The sequence below is a fragment of the Erpetoichthys calabaricus genome, chromosome 18, assembly GCF_900747795.2.
Source record: "Erpetoichthys calabaricus chromosome 18, fErpCal1.3, whole genome shotgun sequence".
Classification (NCBI taxonomy): Eukaryota; Metazoa; Chordata; class Cladistia; order Polypteriformes; family Polypteridae; genus Erpetoichthys; species Erpetoichthys calabaricus.
This window is the reverse complement of record NC_041411.2, coordinates 57543701-57567526: the sequence shown is the minus strand read 5'-3', so window position 1 is coordinate 57567526 and position 23826 is coordinate 57543701. Positions and strand designations below refer to the sequence as shown.

The window sequence follows — 23826 nt, the reverse complement described above, 5'->3', positions numbered from 1 at the left end:
GGAAGTTAATGAGTGGGACAGGGATTAGAGGAGTGTGATCCCTTGCAAGAAATTTGCGGACAGGAAGCACAAAAGTGGCAGAAGTCCTAATTAATCCCCAGCAAGTAAAAATGGAGCATGTGCTAATTTGCAAACCTGCCGCCAGTAGGATCACAGAAGTAACAGCAATAGCCGTACCTCACCTTCATGTTGGGAAACATGATACAATAAGGCATTATTAAGCAAAAACTGCAGACTGGGTGGCATTGCATAAGATGTTCATTGTCTGTTGACCTGAACAACTGCATTCTTGGCAAACTTTAAAGAATCATTATTCCACTGTTTCCTTTTTAAAGAGGCCGAAGTTTACCAAAATTAAAATTGTAAAATTAAGATTGGGTCCAGAGCAATCTGGGAGTGAAGTGATGGTTCACAATGACTCACTCTCTGTCTCCATGGAGAGAGACATCTGTATGAGCTGGTGTTATATCGCTCACGTCATGTGTTCCCATTCTACAATGTACTGCCAGCGTGGCATGGAGACAACTTGAGAATGTTCCTCACCAACTACAACAAGCCCCAGAACTTAATTTGAGTTGGTTCATGCTTCTCTGCTTTTATTTTGTGATCAGTCCCATCCCATTATCACTGGGTAAGGAGGATTGCACATGACAGCCACCCTGATCGTTCAAGTGAGCCTTTGATACGTGATTATACATGAGGTGGACCTCTACCATTGAGTTTCACTGTGGATGCAGGTTAGACTGGTCAAACTAGATTCCCACTGTCACAGAAGCAAGTAATAGTGTGCAACAATAGAAATGTTGATGTGGGAATCGATAAGTGATCTTACTTTATGCCCACTGATTGCAACCACCCCAGTGTAAGGAAGAGATAAGGGATTGGACGCTTAACAATACCTTTATCCTTGAACCCATCTGCAGTCCATTGGCTTACTGAAGCAGGCACATTTTGTGATGGTACCTCCCTATTCTTGAAACAGTGGAGAAGGGGCATGTGCTTCTCCTTTGGCTTGACTGATGTTTCTGTCTCGCAATGGATGGGCTCAAGTGTAAGGACATGTCCCATAATGAACTTTTGGCAATCAGCAGACCATTTCAAACGCTCGACTTGTGAGGCTGCTTGGTGTTACTTGAGGGCTGCTATGAGAGTATCCATGATTTTATATTCCTGTCGCAAGACTAGCTGGGTAAAGAAATCAGGGAGGACATTCACCAGAATGTCAGGGGCTACCAGTTTGACCATCTGTTTTGTATCATTGGCCTTTTAGTCAACACTTGACTCTGACTGATAGATCGAAAGCCTGGGAGTGTGCTGGCTGCTCTGGGTCAAATTTCCACTCCCGACAGGCTCTTTCCTACTTGTCCAAACTGATACCATATTCCAACAGCACCTTGACTCTGATTAGGTTGGCAAACCACTCGTTGAGGTCATAATAAGCATGCTGAACAAGTCTCCTCAACAATGGTGCCACTATGTATGCCCAGTGCTGATGGTTGCAGTACGCTTGAACACTAAAAAATAATTCTTAATATCATCATCAGAATGTAGTGGCAACAATAATTGAGGTGATACCACCATATGCACCTGTTGAAGAGTGACATGCACTTGGTTACATACCTCCGCTTTGGCAAGCCGAGTCTATTATTCCCAAACATGGACCTTGATTGCCTGGAGTTCCACTGCTATAGCCTGAAGAAAGGATGCCACGTCCTGTTGCTCTGACATCTTTGCAATAATTCCTGTCCACTACACTACTATAAGAAAGCAGACAGACTACAATAAAGAGTTGGGGCACCACTCTGTTGAACCCATATAATTGGAATTTGAAAAAAATAACAGAAACACACAATAATTGCGGAGATGTCTTTCCAGAAGTGAGTTCTTAATTGAGCTGACTCAAGATGGCGGATCTTCTAGTCTTAAGTCTTTTTGACGGAAAGAGGCAGGTCCAGGAGGATGGAAGTGACATCGGTGATATTATAGCCATCAGTCTTCTGGCCTGCAGAGGGAGGAAGAGAAAAGGCATTAGGATACAGCGCCAACCTCCGGACTGGTGAGGTATTACAATCATCACAGGCCTTAAGCTGTCCCCAATGCACACACGTGTTACAATATACTGTATATATATATATATATTTTGTTTTTAATATGGTGGAGTGTCATTTCTGCTACCAACCCACACGTTCACTCTGTAAGTGTGTAAGGGCTGGATGCAGATTAACGTCCTACCCAGGACGAAGCAATTGCAGGTTAAGGGCCTTCCTCAAGGTCCCAACAGAGAAGAGTCACCAGGGTATAGCTGGTGCAGATCCCTAGTCTCATTGCCACCACTCTGCCTAATATATATACTAGTCGCTTTATTAGGTACACCTTGCTAGTACTGGGTTTTGCCTTCAGAATTGCGTAATTCTTCGTGGCATAGATTCAGCAAGGTGCTAGAAGCATTCCTCAGGGATTTTGGTCCATATTGACTTGATAGCATCATGCAGTTGCTGCAGATTTGTTGGCTGCACATCCATGATGTGAATCTAATGTTCCACCACATCCCAATAGAGCTTTGTTGCATTAAGATCTGGTGATTGTGGAGGCCATTTGACTACAGTGAACACATTGTTATGTTCAAGTAACCAGTTTCAGATGATTTGAGCTTTGTGATGTAACACATTATCCTGCTGGAAGTAGCCATTAAAAGATGGGTACACTGCGGTCATAAAGGGATGGACATGGTCAGCAGCTATACTCAGGTAGGCTGTGGTATTTAAATGATGCTCAGTTGGTACTAAGGGGCCCAAAGTGAACCAAGAAAATATCCCCCACACCATTACACCACCACCACCAGGCTGAACCATTGATACAAGGCATGATTGATCCATGCTTTCATGTTGTTGATGCCAAATTCTGACCCTACCATCCGAATGTCGCAGCAGAAATCGAGACTCATCAGACCAGGCAACATTTTTCCAATCTTCTGTTGTCCAATTTTGGTGAGCCTGTGTGAAATGTAGCCTCAGTTGCCTGTTCTTAGCTGACAGGAGTGGTACCAAGTGTGGTCTCCTGCTGCTGTAGCCCATCTGCTTCAAGGTTCAACGTGTTGTGTGCTCAGAAATGCTCTTCTGCATACTTTGGTTGTAATGAATGGTTATTTGAGTTATTTGAGCCTTTCTATCAGCTTGAACCAGTCTGGCCATTCATTATCGCCTTTTTAATATTTTGTATTGTCTTCTTGGATCGAGGTCTAGCTGTTGCAGAAGGGCTTGCACAGTCTAGTGATCCTTGGAGCTATGTTGTTGGGAGCTACATGCTCCTGGTAGGGCTTCCCAAGGCAAACAGATCTGAGGTGAAGATCCAGATTAACTCGATCCTGAGACCCCATATGGAGTTAAATCAAGGATCGGCGTTTCCCTTGCCCGGGAAAGGGTACCTGGGGCCACACCCTGGAGCCATGCCCAGAGGAGGGGCTCGCTGGCAAGCACCTGGTGGCTGGACCTTCGACCACGGGGCCCAGCCGGGCTCAGCCTGAAGGAGCAACGTGGTTCCGCTTTCTTGTGGGCCCACCACCTGCAAGAGAGGCCATAGGGGTCAGGTGCAATGTGATATGGGTGGTAGCCGAAGGCGGGAACTCTGGCGTTCCGACCCTCAGTTGCCGAAACTGGCTTTTGGGACATGGAATGTTACCTCTTTGGCAGGGAAGGAGCCCGAACTGGTGCGAGAGGTTGAGAGGTACCGGCTAGATATAGTCAGACTCACCTCCATGCATGGTCTGGGCTCTGGAACCATTCCTCTTGAGAGAGGCTGGACTTTGTTCCACTCTGGAGTTGCTGTGGCTGAGAGGCGTCGGGCAGGGGTGGGCTTGCTTATGGTCCCCCGGCTCAAGGCCTGTACGTTGGGGTTCTCCCCGTTGGATGAGAGGGTTGTTTCCCTACGCCTTCGAGTTGGGGGAAGGATTCTGACTGTTGTTTGCACTTATGCGCCGAACAGCAGTTCAGAGTACCCAGCCTTCTTGGAGTCCCTGGAAGAGGCGCTGCGAGGCGCAGCTCCTGGGGACTGTGTCATCCTACTGGGAGACTTAAACGCTCACGTTGGCAATGACAGTGAAACCTGGAGAGGTGTGATTGGGAGGAACAGCCTCCCTGATCTAAACTCGAGTGGTGTTCAGTTGTTGGACTTCTGTGCTGGCCATGGATTGTCCATAACGAACACCATGTTTGAGCATAATGGTGTCCATAAGTGCACTTGGTGCCAGGATGCCCAAGGCCGCAGCTCTGATCGACTTTGTAATCATGTCATCAGATCTGCGACCTTATGTCTTAGACACTCGGGTGAAGAGAGGGGCTGAGCTGTCAACTGATCACCACCTGGTGGTAAGTTGGATCAGATGGCGGGAGAGGCTGCCGGACAGACCAGGCAGACCCAAACGAATAATGAGGGTCTGCTGGGGACGTCTGGCGGAGGAACTGGTCAGAAAGATCTTTAACTACCACCTCCGACAGAACTTCAACATCATTCTGAGGGATGCCAAGGACATTGAGTCTGAATGGGCCATGTTCTGAGCCTCCATTGTCGAAGCACCAGAATGGAGCTGTGGCCGCAAGGTTGTCGGTGCCTCTTGTGGCGGCAATCCACGAACCTGGTGGTGGACATCTAAGGTTCGAGAGGCCGTCATGCTGAAGAAAGAGTCCTATCGGGTCTGGTGGTGGCATCGGCTGTTGCGGAAGCAAAAACTCGGGCATGGGAGGAGTTTGGGGAAGCCATGGAAAATGACTTTCGGTCGGCACCGAGAAGGTTCTGGCAAACTGTCAGACGCCTCAGGAGAGGAAAGCAGTGCTCCACCAACACTGTGTACAGTGGAGATGGGGCCCTGCTGACTTCAACTGCAGACGTTATTGACCGGTGGAAGGAATACTTTGAGGATCTTCTCAATCCCACCAGCATGCCTTCCTTAGAGGAAGCAGAGCTGGAAGAGGTCGGAGGGGTGGGTGGGATGGAGGGGGGGGGGCCCCATCCATAACAGGGGCTGAGGTCGCAGAGGTAGTTAAAAATCTCCGAGGTGGCAGGGTCCCTGGAGTGGACAAGGTTCACTCTGGGTTCCTCAAGGCTCTGGATGTTGTGGGCCTGTCCTGGTTGACACGTCTCTACAACATCGCATGGTCATCGGGGGCAGTGCCTCTGGATTGGCAAACCGGGATGGTGGTTCCCCTTTTTAAGAAGGGTGACCGGAGGATTTGCTCCAACTATAGGGGGATCACACTCCTCAGCCTCCCCGGTAAGGTCTATTCAGGGGTGCTGGAGAAGAGAGTTCAGTCGATGGTCGAATCTCGGATTCAAGAAGAACAATGTGGATTCCGTCCTGGCCGTGGAACACTGGATCAGCTCTACACCCTGGCCAGGATCCTGGAGGGGGCATGGGAGTTTGCCCAACCAGTCCACATGTGTTTTGTGGATTTGGAGAAGGCATTCGACCATGTCCCTCAAAGCATCCTGTGGGGTGTGCTCCAAGAGTACGGGGTACAAGGCTCGTTGTTACAAACCATCCAGTCCCTGTACAGGAGGAGTAGGAGCTTGGTCCGCATTGCTGGTAATAAGTCGGACTCGTTTCCTGTGAGGTTGGACTCCGACAGGGCTGCCCTTTGTCACCGATTCTGTTCATAAGTTATATTGATAGAATTTCTAGGCACAGCCAAGGAGCGGAGGGGGTCTTGTTCGGTGACCTCAGAATCTCGTCTCTGCTATTAGCAGAATGCGAAACAGCGGGGATGAGAGCCAGCACCTTTAAATCCGAGGCCATGGTTCTCAGCCGGAAAAGGGTGGAATGCTCTCTCCGGGTTGGGAACACAGTACTGCCTCAAGTGGAGGAGTTCAAGTATCTCGGGGTCTTGTTCACAAGTGAGGGAAGAATGGAGCGGGAGGTTGATAGATGGATTGGTGCAGCATCCGCAGTAATGCGGGCTCTGCAACGGTCCATTGTGGTGAAGAGAGAGCTGAGCCAAAAGGTGAGGCTGTTGATTTACCAGTCAATCTACGTTCCTACCCTCATCTATGGCCACGAGCTTTGGGTAGTGACCGAAAGAGCAAGATCGCGTATACAAGTGGCCGAAATGAGTTTTCTCCGCAGAGTGGCTGGACTTTCCCTTAGAGATAGGGTGAGGAGTTCAGTTATCCTGGAGAGACTTGGAGTAGAGTCGCTGCTCCTCCGCATTGAGAGGAGTCAGTTGAGGTGATTCGGGTTTCTGGTTAGGATGCCCCCTGGACGCCTCCCTGGGGGGGTGTTCTGGGCATGCCCCACTGGGAGAAGGCCACGGGGCAGACCCAGAACACACTGGAGGGATTATATCTCCCGGCTGGCCTTGGAACGCCTCGGGGGTCCTCCCAGAGGAGCTGGAGGAGGTGGCCAGGGAGAGGGAGGTCTGGGATCCCTGCTTAGGCAGTTGCCTCCGCGACCCGACCTTGGATAAGCGGTGGATAATGGATGGATGGATGGTATTGTTATTTTGCTTGTCTCCCTCAAAGACTAACTCTCAACTCAGCATTGTGAAGGAATGAACGACTAAGTAGGAGATTGCCTATTGGGGCTATGCAATCAGTGGTGATGAGTAACCGAAGTACCACCTAGGGTGCTACTTGAGGTGGACAGGCTCAACAGGAACCCTGAAAATGTTGAACAATGAGAGTGGCAGCAGGTCTTGTGTCTTATTGGACAGAGGAGCTCCTTGAGGAGGCAACGGCCAACTAATGCTGATAGCAGGGCTAGTGCCTGGGCTAACCATGGAATGGATTACTAACTGTGAGGTAGAAAGACTTGGGTGCTTACCACCTTATTAGCCCAAGTGAGAATTTGCTGCCAATCCTTACATAGAAGGATGACATTGCACAACAACACCATTTTACTAGTGAAACACGCAAACCCATGGTCCTAAAATAAAATTCAAATAAAAGCCAAGTTAAAGATAAGGAGCTGTTGATACTTCATACGTCTTCTAAATAATTACTTCTTTCAGTTCCTCTAGAAGCTCATAAAGAACAAGCTGAAAATGGGCTGGCAGGGACTGTACAAGTTAAAAATGAAATAAATGTTTTATTGAAAATAAAATACATGTAAAATACAAACATGAAATAATAAGTTATATATGTTACCCCTTGGCTGTCTATGTGCTTCAGTGTCTTGTCTTCTTAATGTTTTTTCACTCTTCATTGTATAAGCTCCTTCTGCGATTTGTTTAATGCTTAGCAGATGTTTCCACTTTTCTTCTTCCTGACATTAAGATAGTTACCACTTTTTTTTAAACATTTTGCTGAAAACACATGACCACAGTTCACTTTGCAGTCCTTTATTTATCTATACTAATTAATAAAAGGCAAAGCCCTCACTGACTCACTGACTGACTGACTGACTGACTGACTCACTCATCACTAATTGTCCAACTTCCCGTGTAGGTGGAAGGCTAAAATTTGGCAGGCTGATTCCTTATAGCTTACTTACAAAAGTTAGGCAGGTTTCATTTCGAAATTCAACGCGTAATGGTCATAACTGGAACCTCTTTTTTGACAATATACTGTAATGGACGGCAGCTTGATGGCCGTGGGAGGCGGAGTTGAGTGTCACGTCATCACGCCTCCCACGTAATCACGTGAAAAGACAGTGAATGCAGTAGGGAGAAATGAAGTAAGAGCCGCAAACAGCGAAGAACAAAAAATTCATTAAACAATTGAGAAGGGAGCGAGTGAAGCATACAAGCATCTTCATAAGGGAAACAAAGCACCGTGTAAAACGTAAGTTTAAATTAAGTTTATTGAAACGCTCCCGTTAAGGATTGCAATAACATATTCGCGAGATAAAAGAACGCAGTAGGGAGAAATGAAGGAAGAGCCGCAAACAGCGAAGAGCAAAAAAATTCATTAAAAAATTGAGAAGGGAGCGAGTGAAGCATACAAGCATGTTCATAAGGGAAACAAAGCACGGTGTAAACGTAAGTTTAAATTAAGTTTATAGAAAACGCTCCCGCTGCGGATTGCAATAACATATTCGCGAGATAAATGTTTAATGAGAAGACACGAGGTATAAACGAACCACACGCCATGGCGCAACGTTAGGGGCAACAGTTTCAACCATTCTATGATCTGCTTCTCGCAACTGAAAGACGGCACATGGCGGATGTTAGCCGACTTGCTGACCGCAACGTTAGGGGCTTCAACTCTGGCGCTGACGATAGAGATTCGATTCACGAGAGGGGATGCAGTGAGTGTGTATGCCTGATGAGCCCAGAATTAGGGAGAAACACGTGTCGCATACTCTTTGCATTATTTGAAAGTAAACTATTAAAACCATTCTATGATCAGCTTCTGGGAACAGAAAGAGGGCACGTGGCGGATGTAAGGCGACTTCCTGACCAACCACAAGCGTAACCTGGCAGGTAACCACCCATACAGTCAGATTGTGATTCAGAAAATGAATGCCATGAATGTAATTACCACGATCTACATACTGTCAAATAAACGAAACACACGCCGTAGCGCGACAGCTGTGAAAAGCGAGGTTCACAAAAAAACAGGTCCTTAACAAATTGTTATTGGTATATTTTCGATCCGTTTAAAAAGGTTTTCTTTTCTTCTTAAAAAATTAAAAGCAGTACTTCGCCGCAACGAAGCGCGAGAATTTGGCTATATATATCTGCTTCTCGCAATTAAAAGAGGGCATGTGGTGGATTTTAGACGACTTCATGACCAAACATAAGTGTTACCTGCCAGGTAGGGTTACCACTTTTAATACAAAAAAATAAGGGACGCATACTGCAGCGGGTGCCACATCTCAGTGCCAACAGTTTGCAGACTCTACTTAAAAGACCCGCCCTCCTCACTGGACAGTTAAAAAAGACCAATCAAACTAACGATGACATCAAGTATTACCCAATCAAAAGTAGGAAAGGAGGCATCTTCATAAAATGCGTGTGGGATGATTTGCATGAGACGCTGCTTTAAAAAACATGATAAAAAAAATACGGGACAAATCCCGTCCCGTTTTGATTCAAAACGGGACGCGCAATTTCATTCTCAAATGCGGCACGATTCCGTATTTTAAAGGACGGGTGGCAACCCTACAGTGCCAGGTAACCACCCATACAATCAGATTGTGATTCAGACTAGGAATGCAATGAATGTAATTACCCGATCTACATACAAGGCGAAAGTCTTGCAACATTCAAAGAAGATGGTTTGGGATAAATACACCATACAACATAAAAGAGCTTATGAAGCCTTGAACCGAAAAAAGCAAGATCTCAGAGATCGTAAAAAAAAAAAAATAGGAGGTAATGTCGTTTTACTCGCTGTAGATTTTAGTCAAACATTACCAGTTATTCCACGAGGGAGACCAGCAGATGAACTCAACGCGTGTTTAAAATCCATGCTTCTCCCACGCTCGGTTATATGTTGCGTGTTCTCGGGTAGGTACACCAAAAAATGTATACATTTAAGCATGTAATAGGCAAACAAAAAATGAGGTATACCCGAAGGCACTGCAGTAGTACTTAATGTAACTTTACTTCTTAAATGTTAATGTTTTACTGTTTAATAATTTATACGCTTCTTATATGTTGTTCAAATTCTTTTATCAAAATACCAGTGACAGCGCAATGCACGATAACATGGAGTGAATACACCATACGCATCTGCCCACGGCCGCCCTGGTGTGCGCAGATAGGAGTTGATTCTACAATAAAATAAAATAAAGATAAAAAGAGTAATACAATCATCACCCATAAAGCGGATAGTAGACGTCACGTACTATATGTGTACCAGATTTCAAGTCAATAGGTGAAACGGTTTGCGAGCTACAGGTGATTTAAAATCAGACAGACAAACAAATAGCCACGGTAGCAAATTACAGAAGAAGATTTTACTGTTTAATAATTTATATTCATATGAAATGTGCTTCTTATATATTACTTCATATTCTCATATGATAATGATGTTAATGTTGTTTATATTGATTTCTATGTTATTGAAACTGCATGTATGTGTGTATATGTATGTATATATATATATATATATATATATATATATATATATATATATATTATACTAGCAAAATACCCGCGGAGAAGTAGTGTGTTAAAGAGGTTATGAAAAAAAAAGGAAACATTTTAAAAATAACGTAACATGATTGTCAATGTAATTGTCTTGTCATTGTTGTAAGTGTTGCTGTCTTTTATATATATATATATATATATATATATATATATATATATATATATATAATATACACACACACACATAAACATGTATATACATATACATATATATATATATATACATATCTACATATATATATACATATACACATATACATAAACACACACACACACACACACACACACACACACATATATATATATATATATATATATATATATACACATATACATATACATATATATACATGTACACACACAGACACATATATATACATAAATATTTACATATCTACATATATACACATCTACATATATATACACATATATATACATATCTACATATATATATATATGTAATTGTGTTGTCATTGTTATGAGTGTTGCTGTCATATATATACGTGTCTGTGTGTATATATATATATATATATATATATATATATATATATATATATATATATATATATATATATATATATATGTGTGTGTGTGTGTGTATGTATATGTGTGTGTTTATGTATGTGTGTATATATATGTTGATATGTGTATATATATATATATATATATATATATGTATATATATATATGTGGATGTGTATATGTATATATATGTAGATATGTGTATATGTAGATATGTATATATATGTTTATGTGTGTGGGTATATTATATATATATACAGTGGTGTGAAAAACTATTTGCCCCCTTCCTGATTTCTTATTCTTTTGCATGTTTGTCACACAAAATGTTTCTGATCATCAAACACATTTAACCATTAGTCAAATATAACACAAGTAAACACAAAATGCAGTTTGTAAATGGTGGTTTTTATTATTTAGGGAGAAAAAAAAATCCAAACCTACATGGCCCCTGTGTGAAAAAGTAATTGCCCCCTGAACCTAATAACTGGTTGGGGCCACCCTTAGCAGCAATAACTGCAATCAAGCGTTTGCGATAACTTGCAATGAGTCTTTTACAGCGCTCTGGAGGAATTTTGGCCCACTCATCTTTGCAAAATTGTTGTAATTCAGCTTTATTTGAGGGTTTTCTAGCATGAACCGCCTTTTTAAGGTCATGCCATAGCATCTCAATTGGATTCAAGTCAGGACTTTGACTAGGCCACTCCAAAGTCTTCATTTTGTTTTTCTTCAGCCATTCAGAGGTGGATTTGCTGGTGTGTTTTGGGTCATTGTCCTGTTGCAGCACCCAAGATCACTTCAGCTTGAGTTGACGAACAGATGGCCGGACATTCTCCTTCAGGATTTTTTGGTAGACAGTAGAATTCATGGTTCCATCTATCACAGCAAGCCTTCCAGGTCCTGAAGCAGCAAAACAACCCAGACCATCACACTACCACCACCATATTTTACTGTTGGTATGATGTTCTTTTTCTGAAATGCTGTGTTCCTTTTACGCCAGATGTAACGGGACATTTGCCTTCCAAAAAGTTCAACTTTTGACTCATCAGTCCACAAGGTATTTTCCCAAAAGTCTTGGCAATCATTGAGATGTTTCTTAGCAAAATTGAGACGAGCCCTAATGTTCTTTTTGCTTAACAGTGGTTTGCGTCTTGAAAATCTGCCATGCAGGCCGTTTTTGCCCAGTCTCTTTCTTATGGTGGAGTCGTGAACACTGACCTTAATTGAGGCAAGTGAGGCCTGCAGTTCTTTAGACGTTGTCCTGGGGTCTTTTGTGACCTCTCGGATGAGTCGTCTCTGCGCTCTTGGGGTAAGTTTGGTCGGCTGGCCACTCCTGGGAAGGTTCACCACTGTTCCATGTTTTTGCCATTTGTGGATAATGGCTCTCACTGTGGTTCGCTGGAGTCCCAAAGCTTTAGAAATGGCTTTATAACCTTTACCAGACTAATAGATCTCAATTACTTCTGTTCTCATTTGTTCCTGAATTTCTTTGGATCTTGGCATGATGTCTAGCTTTTGAGGTGCTTTTGGTCTACTTCTCTGTGTCAGGCAGCTCCTATTTAAGTGATTTCTTGATTGAAACAGGTGTGGCAGTAATCAGGCCTGGGGGTGGCTACGGAAATTGAACTCGGGTGTGATACACCACAGTTAGGTTATTTTTTAACAAGGGGGCAATTACTTTTTCACACAGGGCCATGTAGGTTTGGATTTTTTTTCTTCCTAAATAATAAACACCATCATTTAAAAACTGCATTTTGTGTTTACTTGTGTTATATTTGACTAATGGTTAAATGTGTTTGATGATCAGAAACATTTTGTGTGACAAACATGCAAAAGAATAAGAAATCAGGAAGGGGGCAAATAGTTTTTCACACCACTGTATATATATATATATATATATATATATATATATATATATATATATATATATATACTAGCAAAATACCCGCGCTTCGCAGCGGAGAAGTAGTGTGTTAAAGAGGTTATGTAAACATATATATACATAAACATATATTCTTATATACATATCTACATATACACATATCTACATATATATATATATATATATATATATATATATATATACACATATAGACATCCACATATATATACATATATCAACATATATATACACATACATATACACACATACATACATATATATAAATATAAATATATATATATATATATACACATACAGACACATATATATATACATATAGCAAAATACCCGCGCTTTGCAGCGGAGAAGTAGTGTGTTAAAGAGGTTATGTAACCATATATATACATAAACATATATACATATATATACATATCTACATATACACATATCTACATATACATATATATATATATATATACACATATACATATATCTATCTATCTATCTATCTATATATATATATATATATATATATATATCTATATATATCTATATCTATCTATCTATCTATATATATATATATATATATATATATATATATATATATATATAATAGCAAAATACCCGCGCTTCGCAGCGGCGAAGTACTGCTTTAAAATTTTAAATAATAAACTGAGGAAAATTATACCAATAATTATTTGTTAAGGATCTCTTTGTATACCATGTTGTCAGTTCGCCCCTCCGGTTGTAATATGACCAAGTTGTGCGCTGAGCTTACTCTTCAGCATGCAACGTATACTTGGCCATGTGAAAAGCAAATCAAGAACAGCAAGACAGCGCCAGCTGCAGAGCTCAGCTCGGAGCGAAATGAAGTGAATGAAATGAGGTGAATGGGAGGGGAGATGATCACGTGACTCCAACACCCGCCTTAACTCTCCATCCCTCCACAAACACACAGTCTCTCGGATCCCAACTCTCCTTTATATATATAGATAAATAGCAAAATACCCGCGCTTCGCAGCGGAGAAGTAGTGTGTTAAAGAGGTTATGAAAAAGAAAAGGAAACATTTTAAAAATAACGTAACATGATTGTCAATGTAATTGTGTTGTCATTGTTATGAGTGTTGCTGTCTTTTATATATATAATATACACACACACATATAAACATATATATACATATACGTGTATACATATATATACATATCTACATATATATATATACATATACACATCCACATATCAACATATATATATATATATATATATATATATATATATATATATATATATATATATATATATATATATATATATATACACATACATACACACACACACACACACATACATACATACATACATACATATATATATATATATATATATACACACACACATATATATATACACATACAGATATATATATATATATATAGCAAAATACCTGCGCTTCGCAGCGGAGAAGTAGTGTGTTAAAGAGGTTATGAAAAAAAAAAAAAGGAAACATTTTAAAAATAACGTAACATGATTGTCAATGTAATTGTGTTGTCATTGTTATGAGTGTTGCTGTCTTTTATATATATAATATACACACACACACACACATAAACATATATATATATACATATACATATATACATATATATACATATCTACATATATACATATCTACATATACACATATCTACATATATATATATACATATACACATCCACATATATATATATATATATATATACATATCAACATATATATACACACATACATACACACACACATATACATATATACATATATACATACATACATACACATACATACACATACATATATATACACACATACATACATCCATCCATCCATTTTCCAACCCGCTGAATCCGAACACAGGGTCACGGGGGTTTGACAATCATGTTACGTTATTTTTAAAATGTTTCCTTTTCTTTTTCATAACCTCTTTAACACACTACTTCTCCGCTGCGAAGCGCGGGTATTTTGCTAGTTTGTTAATAAACACAATAAATGTAAAAACTTGATGATGCTTTTTAAGCTTTTAGCGGCTAAAGTAAGAAGCCTTTTGAGTTGGGGGTGGGGGGTTGTGTGACACACAATAAGGTTAAATATAAAGAACAGTAAACTCTCTGCCAATTGTTTACTCGTAAGTACTTACACTTCATTATGAATTCTGAACACGTATTTGACAATCTGCTTGACTCTCAGCAGATGTTGTTGCTCTCCTTTTTCTTTCTGCCATGTCACTTTCTTTTGCGATCATTTTGCTGTAATAAAATCACAACCACTGGTTCATTTGCCAAGGTTGCTACTACATAACATTTTTTGAATTTCAAGAGTGTATCAGGTCATAAACTTTCAATTAAGATCAAGATTGAGGTTCTAACTTCATTAGTTCATGAGTAATCATGTGACAGATGGACAGCCCTTAACATTTTATATATAGACTAGCTGTACCCTGTGGCTGTGCCCACATAGTAATGAAACAGGACAAACTTTAAAAATCAATAGACGTTGGCACTATATCTGATTGTGTTCAGGTCTGATGGGAGAGCATTCCCCGTGTAGGGAGAAAAGCACATGGCTGTGATATCTCTGGAAATCAGTAGCTACCCTCTAAAACACATAGAGCTCTGATCTCTCTCTCAAAAACGACAAACGTTACTCCTTAACAATCTGTAGATGATAATGTCGGTTGAACAAACAGGTATTGCTAGCTAAGCGGAGTCAAGGTGTACTCCAACACGTGGCGAGATGTAAACCAACTTGAACAAAAGATGAGGAAGGCCCTGCCTCCCTGCTCTCGGCCCAGAACCACTCTCTTGGATTTGCATAAATACTGTAAGCAAACTATAGTACTTAGCACGATGAGAGAAGTCGCAAAATCAACCAGATAGTTGAAGCAAATAACAGAAAACAACCAGATCTAAATCCGTTAAGTAATTATCTCGTGAAAAGTGGACAGACTTACAGACAGAACATGCTTGGACTACGAAATTTTTAAAACTGTTTCTTAGCGAGCACCTATGGGCCAAGGGTAACCTACATTCCAAATTTCAAGTCCCAAGCCCTCATGGTTCGGGAGATTTTGTGATGAGTGAGTCAGTGGTATTTGGCTTTTATATATATACTAGACAAAGAGCCCATTTCGACAATGTAAGATGAAACAGGCACGAGTTTGTGTCAGCAGTGTATGAAGAACAAATGATAAGTATCGAAGAAGTTGTTTTGTAATGATTGTAGTCCGCTTTACTCATTACTGTACAGGCTTGTACTGTTAGTTGATGAATTTTCCAGGCCTATAGTATAATATTGAATGATGAATGTTCCAGTACAATATGGAATAGTAATAAGTATAAGCACCACAAACCTGATATAGGTGTATTGAATGAATGCGTAATTGAATCAGAATGCGTAATTAGGCCTCGAGCTGTAGTCGAAATCGCCTTTCAGGCCTCTAGAGTTTTAATTGAAGTTGCCTTTCTCTTTGAATTTTTGTGGCCGTAAATCTGCCACCTGCCGCGATGTTGGGGTTGGATGTCGGTCTCAAAAAGTTTTTCGGGCAGCTGCTCAGAAGGTGACTGCGCATTCAGCTTTGGATGGACGTGAGTAAGGAGGCAGGCGAATTATGTATTAAGATAGATTTATTTATTATGACACCATTTTGTTTTGCCATTTTGTGTCATGGGTGATGCCATTTTTGAAGAGTTTTTGATAACAATGACCATGGTTGCTGAGTATATTATGACAGAAAATTGTATTGTGTGACTTAAGTAGGTCACACCTACAGTATATAAGATAGCTGTGTACTAGTTTACATCATCCAAGATTCTGATGCTAATATCCCACGCAGAGAATACATTTTGGGCAATCAATGGAATTATTTCTGGGGTCAGGAATGTCCATTGAAAATCTTTGGGCCATCTTACCAGAGCTCCCTTGGCAGTCTCAGATATCCCGGCATCCCTGATCCACAATTCATATTTAAAAGCCTTGGCACTTTTGGCAGTATCCATAATACCTAGCAACCACCCAGCTTTGCCACCTGGGAGTTATGTACTTCTGTCAGAGTGGAGTTGTCTGCCAATCCCCTGTAAACTCTCTCTCTTCAGTGCCCACTAACTAATAATTCATGTGCACATTTTAAACACTGGCAGTTTTATTGTGAAGGAGAGTAAGCCAGAGCTTAGAAGCATGAATGGAATAGTTAAGGGAACTGTCTAGAATCAAGGTCGGAGACTGGCAGGAGGTCTGGATACCAGAAAGACTAAAAGCAGACTGGTCAGCAAAACCAGAAATACAAACAGAGACAGTCAGAAATACAGAAGCAGAAGTACTAACACTACACTTTTTATGAATGCTCCTTTTAGCTTCTGCCTCCACTAAGAGGGTTTCATAATGCAAAGGAAGTGATCTGAAGCTTGGACATGTACAGTACCATTCAATTCAATTCAATTTATTTTTGTGTAGCATTCTTCAGTGAGTGAAGGCGTAGAGTGCTGTGACATGTTCACAGGTAAATGAACATACAAACTTTACAAATTACATTGTGTTTAAAAAGAGGAGGTTTAGTAGTAGTTTATAATTATTGTATTACCTATGTTTTGAAAACAGAGGTGCAGTATACACAGCTAATCAGCAGCTCTAGTCAGGGTATGCTTGACTAAAGTATCAAGACTTTAGTCTGGATTAAAAACTAAAACTGAAGAGGCATCTCATACTGCATATCAGTAGGCAGAACATTCCACATCTTTGGGGCCCTGCAACTAAAGGCTTGACTTCCCACTGCTCTCCTTCATATGGAAAAGTCATCTATGATAAATGAGCATTGGAGTCATCAGATGGGAAGATTCTCTCATCAGATTGAATGGCCAGCACAAACTCCATTGCAGAAAATCCAGGAGGGCGAGGTGGCCGGTTGGCCGAGGTCTCCAGGACTGTTAATCTGTTTGACTTTCTCTTTTACAATTTGAATCTCCTCTGTTGACAACTGGCCATATTTCAACTGTTAATTAATGAACAGATATTATTGGTTTCCATTTATTTATTTATTTATTTTACCTTGTTCTCCATATGTTTTATCAAGTCTGTATTTTTATGTGTTATAGTTCTGTATTTGGTAATTAGTATAATCTGTACTTGCATTTTAACTGAGAATTGTTCACAGTGCTCAGTGAATGGTAGTATACAAAAAAATAAATCGTTCTTCATATTTTTGTAAACTACACAGTATTTTTTCATAAAACTGGAGGTAAACCAGAGTACACATATAATGACAAGGGGAGAACTTGTAAAATCCACATGGATAACACCCAGACACAGTATTTGAAGTCATAATAAAGGATCTGTGAGATATTACCACTATTGAGTACCCCTCTCAACTGTCTGCTTTGCTAAAATACACCGAATTAAATACTGTTATTTTGTACATATAATTTACCATATAGGATTTACAAATTAGGATTTGTAGAATTTGTGTAATTACATGTTTTATGATTTACATGTGAGGATAATTGGTCACTCCCATATAGCGCCACATGAGTGGGTTGGAGCGTGGGTATGGGGGGTGGCAGGGTTGTTGTGCCCTGTGATAGACAGGGCCTTGTCCAGGGTTGGTCCTGAATTACACCCAATCTTATCAGAGTAGGCTCCAGTCCCTGTGAATCTCAACTAGGATAAGCAGATTTCATAACTGATTGATGGCTTTTTTTATTGTGTTGGTTATAGAAATGCACATGTATATGCATTTGCATCTTACAGAACTGACTGTATTTATATTTATCTTCAGATGGTTCAAGTCATTTTTCCACAGCAAATAATGATACATTCTGCCACAGTGATCCTATAAAGACTATTAGCCACAGTCCTATAACTCCCTTTCTTCTGTCTTTACATTGGTTTCCAGTGATAGTGTTTTTAATGTTTTGTTGACATTTTTTCTTATTTGTACCTGTATACAATTGTGCTAATGGTGGTATAACAAATAGCATTGTTTGCTTATTGATTCTTTTTCGGAAGTTGCACATGTTAGGCAGAATTCTTTATCCTAAATTGACAAAAATATGCGTATGTCAGTCAGTCAGTCATTTTCCAACCTGCTATATCTATATCTCAACACAGGGTCACGGGGGTCTGCTGGAATCAATCCGAGCCAACACAGGGCGCAAGGCAGGAATAGCCCACTGCAGGACACACACACACACTCACTAGGGACAATTTAGGATCGCCAATGCACCTAACCTGCATGTCTTTGGACTGTGGGAGGAAACACACGCAGACGCAGGGAGAACATGCAAACTCCATGCAGGGAGGACCCGGGAAGTGAACCCAGGTCTCCTTACTGCGAGGCAGCAGTGCTACCACTGTGCCACCATATGCGTATGTCCTTTATTAAAAATAATCATTTAATCTAGACCATTGGTTTGGCAGTTTGCATCACATAAAGCATGAATTTTTACAAAGGACAGAAAATGTCAGAGAGACTAACAACCATACACCAAGCAACTGGGAAAAATCAAGAGGAGGCAGTTATGAGACAGTAGGTCTGAAGGAAGAATGGGGGGTTGTAATGTTGCTGACAGCATAGGCAGAAAATACTTAAAATGGAAAAGATTATTGAGTGGCTTGAAAATCTGAAAGACTAAAGTGGCAATAAAGAAAGATCCGCGGTGTATGAACAGAATGATTAAATTTAATCTTTCAATCCCAATTACTTGAAAGTGAAAACTAAAGTTTCTTGACCAAGATAACACACTGCAGGCAGACTGGCGGTAGCTGAAGCAGTTTTTCTAAGTTCAGGGCAGCAGAGTGCGCCTTTCTCCCGCCTTCAGAAGACCTTTGTACCTCTTTGACGTCCACGTCGGTAGGGGGCGGTGCTCTTCATATACATAATGTCATTGGTGAACTGGCCCATCAATCAAGATGCCTGTACCGAATTCAGGGAAGAAATCGGTCTGCAGTGAGAGCTTTTACAGCAGACGCACAGGTGTGCTAAGGTAGTGACAACGAGCCGAGATCCAGATGGACAAACGGGTTGTCCGCTTTCAGCACTGCAGTGGAGAGATCTACGGCTTCTTTGTCCCGGAACTGTGTCCTGTGTGTGGAGAGAGCTTGAGCCACCGGAGACTTGAAGACGCACCTGTTAGCATCCCCAGCCCCTTTACTGATGGACACCAGGCAAAATGTTCCTTTCTGGTGAAACCCACAAAGGGCACGTTTCTCAGGTAAGTATGACAGTGGTCTTCGTGGAAAACCCTTAACGGGCATGGCGAGGGCGGCTTGGCTTTACCACCCTTCGCCCTATGAGTTTGTTGCTCTTGTTTTATTCCGTTGCTGAAACGTTGGTATGGACAATCAAGTCTAGGGGGCTGGGCGCGCGGTCGCTCTTTTACTGCTACTTATGAGCCGCGAATAACCGCCATGAGCTACGTGTACGGATTTACAGCCGCAACACTCATCTTTTACATTTGTTCTTTTAGTCTGCACTTCAACATCTTATATAAGCGGAAGAACAATACTTGAGTTCAAACTTCCATTACTGTTTTTCTGCTGTTAATCTTGAATACTAGTTTAAAAACTTCTCAGAGTAGATCATGTATAATGCTTTTTATGGTGTAAACTTAAAATCAATGTGCTAACCTTCATTTATTACTACGGACGCAGGAACCACAGCAGAATGTATCATTCCTATAAGGTATATAGAATACGAGTATATGGGGCTTGTCACGATTCACAATTCCGCTGAGCGGTGTACATGTAGCAATGCTATCATTGTGCTTAAAATCGATTGACTTTGAGTATAGTGGTGGTCACTCCAAATTACACTACGTGGTGTAAAAAGATCCTCTTGATCTATTGATTAATATGATTAACAGATAAAAATCCATTCAGTACAATCCAATACATACAGTATTCTGTAATCGAAAATTATTCTTGCAGTGATTATTTGTGGAACAAGAAAGTTAAACTGTATTAATAATCCCTGAGGTAGTTATTATAGGCATATATAAAATCTATTCTTTTAAAATTCTTTATATAATTTTCAGCGTGTACAATGTGTTGGCTTGCAAAATAACAACACAAAAGAAAATCCAGTAAACAGAAAGTAGACAATTGGACTATATCAGATAGAACAAGAAAACATGAACCTTGAAGAATCTCATATTGGACATTAATTTTCAGTATACTGTAGTGTCCATCTGCATTATTATAGAATCTTTCATGAAGATCAAGCTTTGCATACTTCGGAGTTGAATGTGCAGCCTTTTACACTGAAGACTACAGCACGACAGCCCCTTGTTAATGACCGGCACGCCATGGCAGTTCGACACGAGCTACTCAAACTTCGCCTAATCTCATTCATATGTTTACTGCAGCCCTGACCTCACACTGCCATCGTGTCTTCATACACCGTTAGTATGATATGGCTTCAAGCAGGCTGCAAGTGACCCATGCTGTGTCCTAAATTGCCTGGTTACATGCATTGTGTGTACCAGCAGTGGAATGGTAGCTGCAGCCGCCTCGTTCGTTCTTCACTGCGGATATATGCAAGTGCAAGTCCTTAAAGTCCAAATCTCTAAATTTGTTGTAGTGTGTCTGTGTGTTGGCCTCCTTCTCCAGGTCTGGTAAAGCCACACAATATTAAAACATGTGTAAGAACATAAAAACATAAGGGATTTAGCAAATGAGAGGAGACCATTCAGTCCATCCAACTTCTTTGTTTAGCTAATGGCTATGTCTTAACATGTCACCCAGGTATTTCTTAAAATTTGTCAAGTTTTTTGCTTCAAATACCTGTCTAGGTAGTTTGTTCCAGATTCCCACAACTCTTTGTGCAAAGAAGTGTTTCCTACCTTCTGTCTTAAATTAAGCGGAAAGAATTCTGCTGGATCAGCTTTATCATTCTTTGATGATTTTAAATACCTCGATTAGGTCCCCACACAGTTTCTTTCCTCTGCTTAAGACTAAGCAGGTTTAATTCTCTGAGTCTGTCAGAGTAGCACATGTCCTGCAGCCTTGGGATGCACTTGGCTGCTCTCCTCTGCGCGGCTTCAAGTGCTGCGATGTCTTTCTTGTAGCATGGTAATCAGAACTGTGCACAATACTCCAGATGTGGTCTCACTGGTACATTATATAATTTAGTCTAAGTAGAACATCCCTCAGTTTGCAGTAAACAGTTTTTTATGATCTAACCTAATATTTTATTTGCCTTTTTAATTACTTCTGCATATTGCTTAGACAATGAGAACATTGCATCCATTTACCCCTCTCAATCCTTTTTGGAGGTTGCTTCCTGAAGGACAGTGTCTCCCATCTTGTATATAACTGATGTTCCGTTTGCACTTTTTTGCAGTAAGCTGCATTTTCCAAGTGTTCTCCAAGATCTGAAGTTTGTCCAGGTGTATTTCTTTTTTTTTTTTTTTGCTGCCTGTTCAGAATCTGCTGTTTCATAAGTTTACTAACTGCACTGGAATCAATGTCATTAATATACATCAGAAAAGTAACAGTCCAAGGACAGAGTCTTGGGGGACTCCACTGATGACCTCACTCCTAGTGACGTGTTCTCCTCTTATCTCCGCTCTTTGTCTTGCCTATGGCTTCTGGTCTTCAGTGTGGGACTGCGTCAAATTCTTTTTGAAAGTATGATTAAATTATATCATACGATTTGTTTTGTCAACTCTTCCAGTTGCCGGTTCAAAAATATAGGTACCCGTCTAATTTACAGTAAGTCTTATTACGCTGTCTATAATTTTGCCAGGTATGGAAGTAAGACTTATTGGTCTGTAATTATCGGGATCCATTTTGTCACCCTTCTTGGAGTTCAGAGTCACTTTTGCAACTTCCCAATCCTCTGCCACCTCTCCTTTCAAGTGACTGCTCAGATATGCCTAATGACGGTTTAAGGATGACATTATTTTCATTTCCTTCAATACAATTGGTACCTTGTGAAATCCTAACAGGATCAGAAAATATACGGCTGAAGAAACTAATGATTTTTGAATTCCCTTTGGCACATTGATTTTTATGTATTCACTTAAAATGTATTTCTTTTAGCCTATAAATGTAATTGTTTTGATTGTATCTGCAGCAGTTGCAAATGTCAGTTGTTTTCTGTCATCCCTAAAGAATTGCATTAGTGTTAGCTTGACAATATCTAGTTATACAGACACATGTGAACAGTCCCGCTGTACGAATCAGGGTTGTTGTGAGCTTTAGCACTTATTGGGGCTTAGCCCACCTCCCCAGCCCCCTGACATCCGTGTCCCCTGTCCACGATCAGAACAAGAAACAGGAGGTATCAGGGGGTAGGGCTTTCTAAGACCCCCCCCCCATCATGACCCCACTAGTACATATGAAGTCCCTTGGGCTGGGGTTTGATTTGTCTAAACTGAGATGTTCTTGCGTGCTTTGCAGTCAGCCTTGTCTGAGGTCTTCATGGAGTGTTTTTGCACCTGCACTGCTCACGGTGTGCAGATAAACATTTGTCGATAACAATGTCCTCTCTTTGCAGCTTGGCTTAAGAAGCATTTGTATTGACCGTATTCTCAGTTCATTTTTTGTTATGCTAAGCTATTGCACAAACATATTTGAAGTTCTTGCCTCAATCTCAAGCCTCTGTTGTTCCGAGTGCCACTATTTTGTGGCTGTGATCCCTCACAGAATGGATGGCAGGGTACAGTAATTTATAGCTTTTCTAATTCTGGCCTTAAACACAAAAGGTGGTGTAGCCTTGTGGCCTGTTCAACAGCCGGGATTGATGTGCATGCCCCATGCTTCTCGTTATTGCTATAGTGAAACAAAAGAACACAATTTGTCTTAGCCGAGACAGCCACACTGAGCAGTGATTATGGCTGAATGATGGAGTGGGGCTGTAGCTCAAAATGAGTACCCATCCTAATCTGAGGTGTGTCTAAAACAGCAGAATGCTCCACACAGGCAGTCAATCCAATTTTTTAGATTTCCTTCTGGAGATTTGGATCACATTACTGAAATATTGTGGTCGTGTTCTTTTTAGGGACTATGATGGAAAATCGGATCTTCATGTGGGGATCACCAGTACTGCAGGTACAGTCGTCTTTGAGCTCATTGTGTAAGGAGGTTGTTTTTGCAGCTCTGCACGCCTGATGATTTTGTTCTTTCTCCTTTTCAGGTATGGTGTACAACTACAGAGAAGGTGGAGTGTGCCAGGATATGAGTGGCTGGGAGCAGGCGGTCAGTGTGGCCCTGGTGCAGCCTGATATGTACAGTCTAATTGACCAGTGGGACCACTACCTGGAGCACTTCTCGCAGGCAGACACGTGGGACCCAAAAAGGTATGTGGCGTGTG

General features: G+C 41.0%; 3 protein-coding genes across 23 annotated transcripts in view; 2 read left to right on the top strand and 1 right to left on the bottom strand.

Annotated features, from left to right (window-relative positions):
- LOC127525814 (E3 ubiquitin-protein ligase makorin-2-like) overlaps nucleotides 1–23826 on the bottom strand; it is a 218235-nt gene that overhangs the window by 22503 nt on the left and 171906 nt on the right. The gene's annotated exons all lie outside the window — the stretch shown is intronic.
- raf1b (Raf-1 proto-oncogene, serine/threonine kinase b) overlaps nucleotides 1–23826 on the top strand; it is a 303901-nt gene that overhangs the window by 120752 nt on the left and 159323 nt on the right. The gene's annotated exons all lie outside the window — the stretch shown is intronic.
- The window catches only part of mkrn2os.2 (MKRN2 opposite strand, tandem duplicate 2), a 211981-nt gene continuing 207583 nt past the window's right edge, over nucleotides 19429–23826 (top strand). Inside the window, exons 1-3 of one of the 3 annotated variants that reach the window (XM_051921535.1) lie at nucleotides 19429–19723; nucleotides 23515–23564; nucleotides 23650–23812. In XM_051921535.1, the coding sequence (XP_051777495.1) occupies nucleotides 19521–19723; nucleotides 23515–23564; nucleotides 23650–23812 (416 nt within the window). In that variant the 5' untranslated portion in view covers nucleotides 19429–19520. The remainder of the gene's footprint in view (nucleotides 19724–23514; nucleotides 23565–23649; nucleotides 23813–23826) is intronic. The other 2 variants (XM_051921538.1, XM_051921536.1) reach the window with 2 other exon arrangements.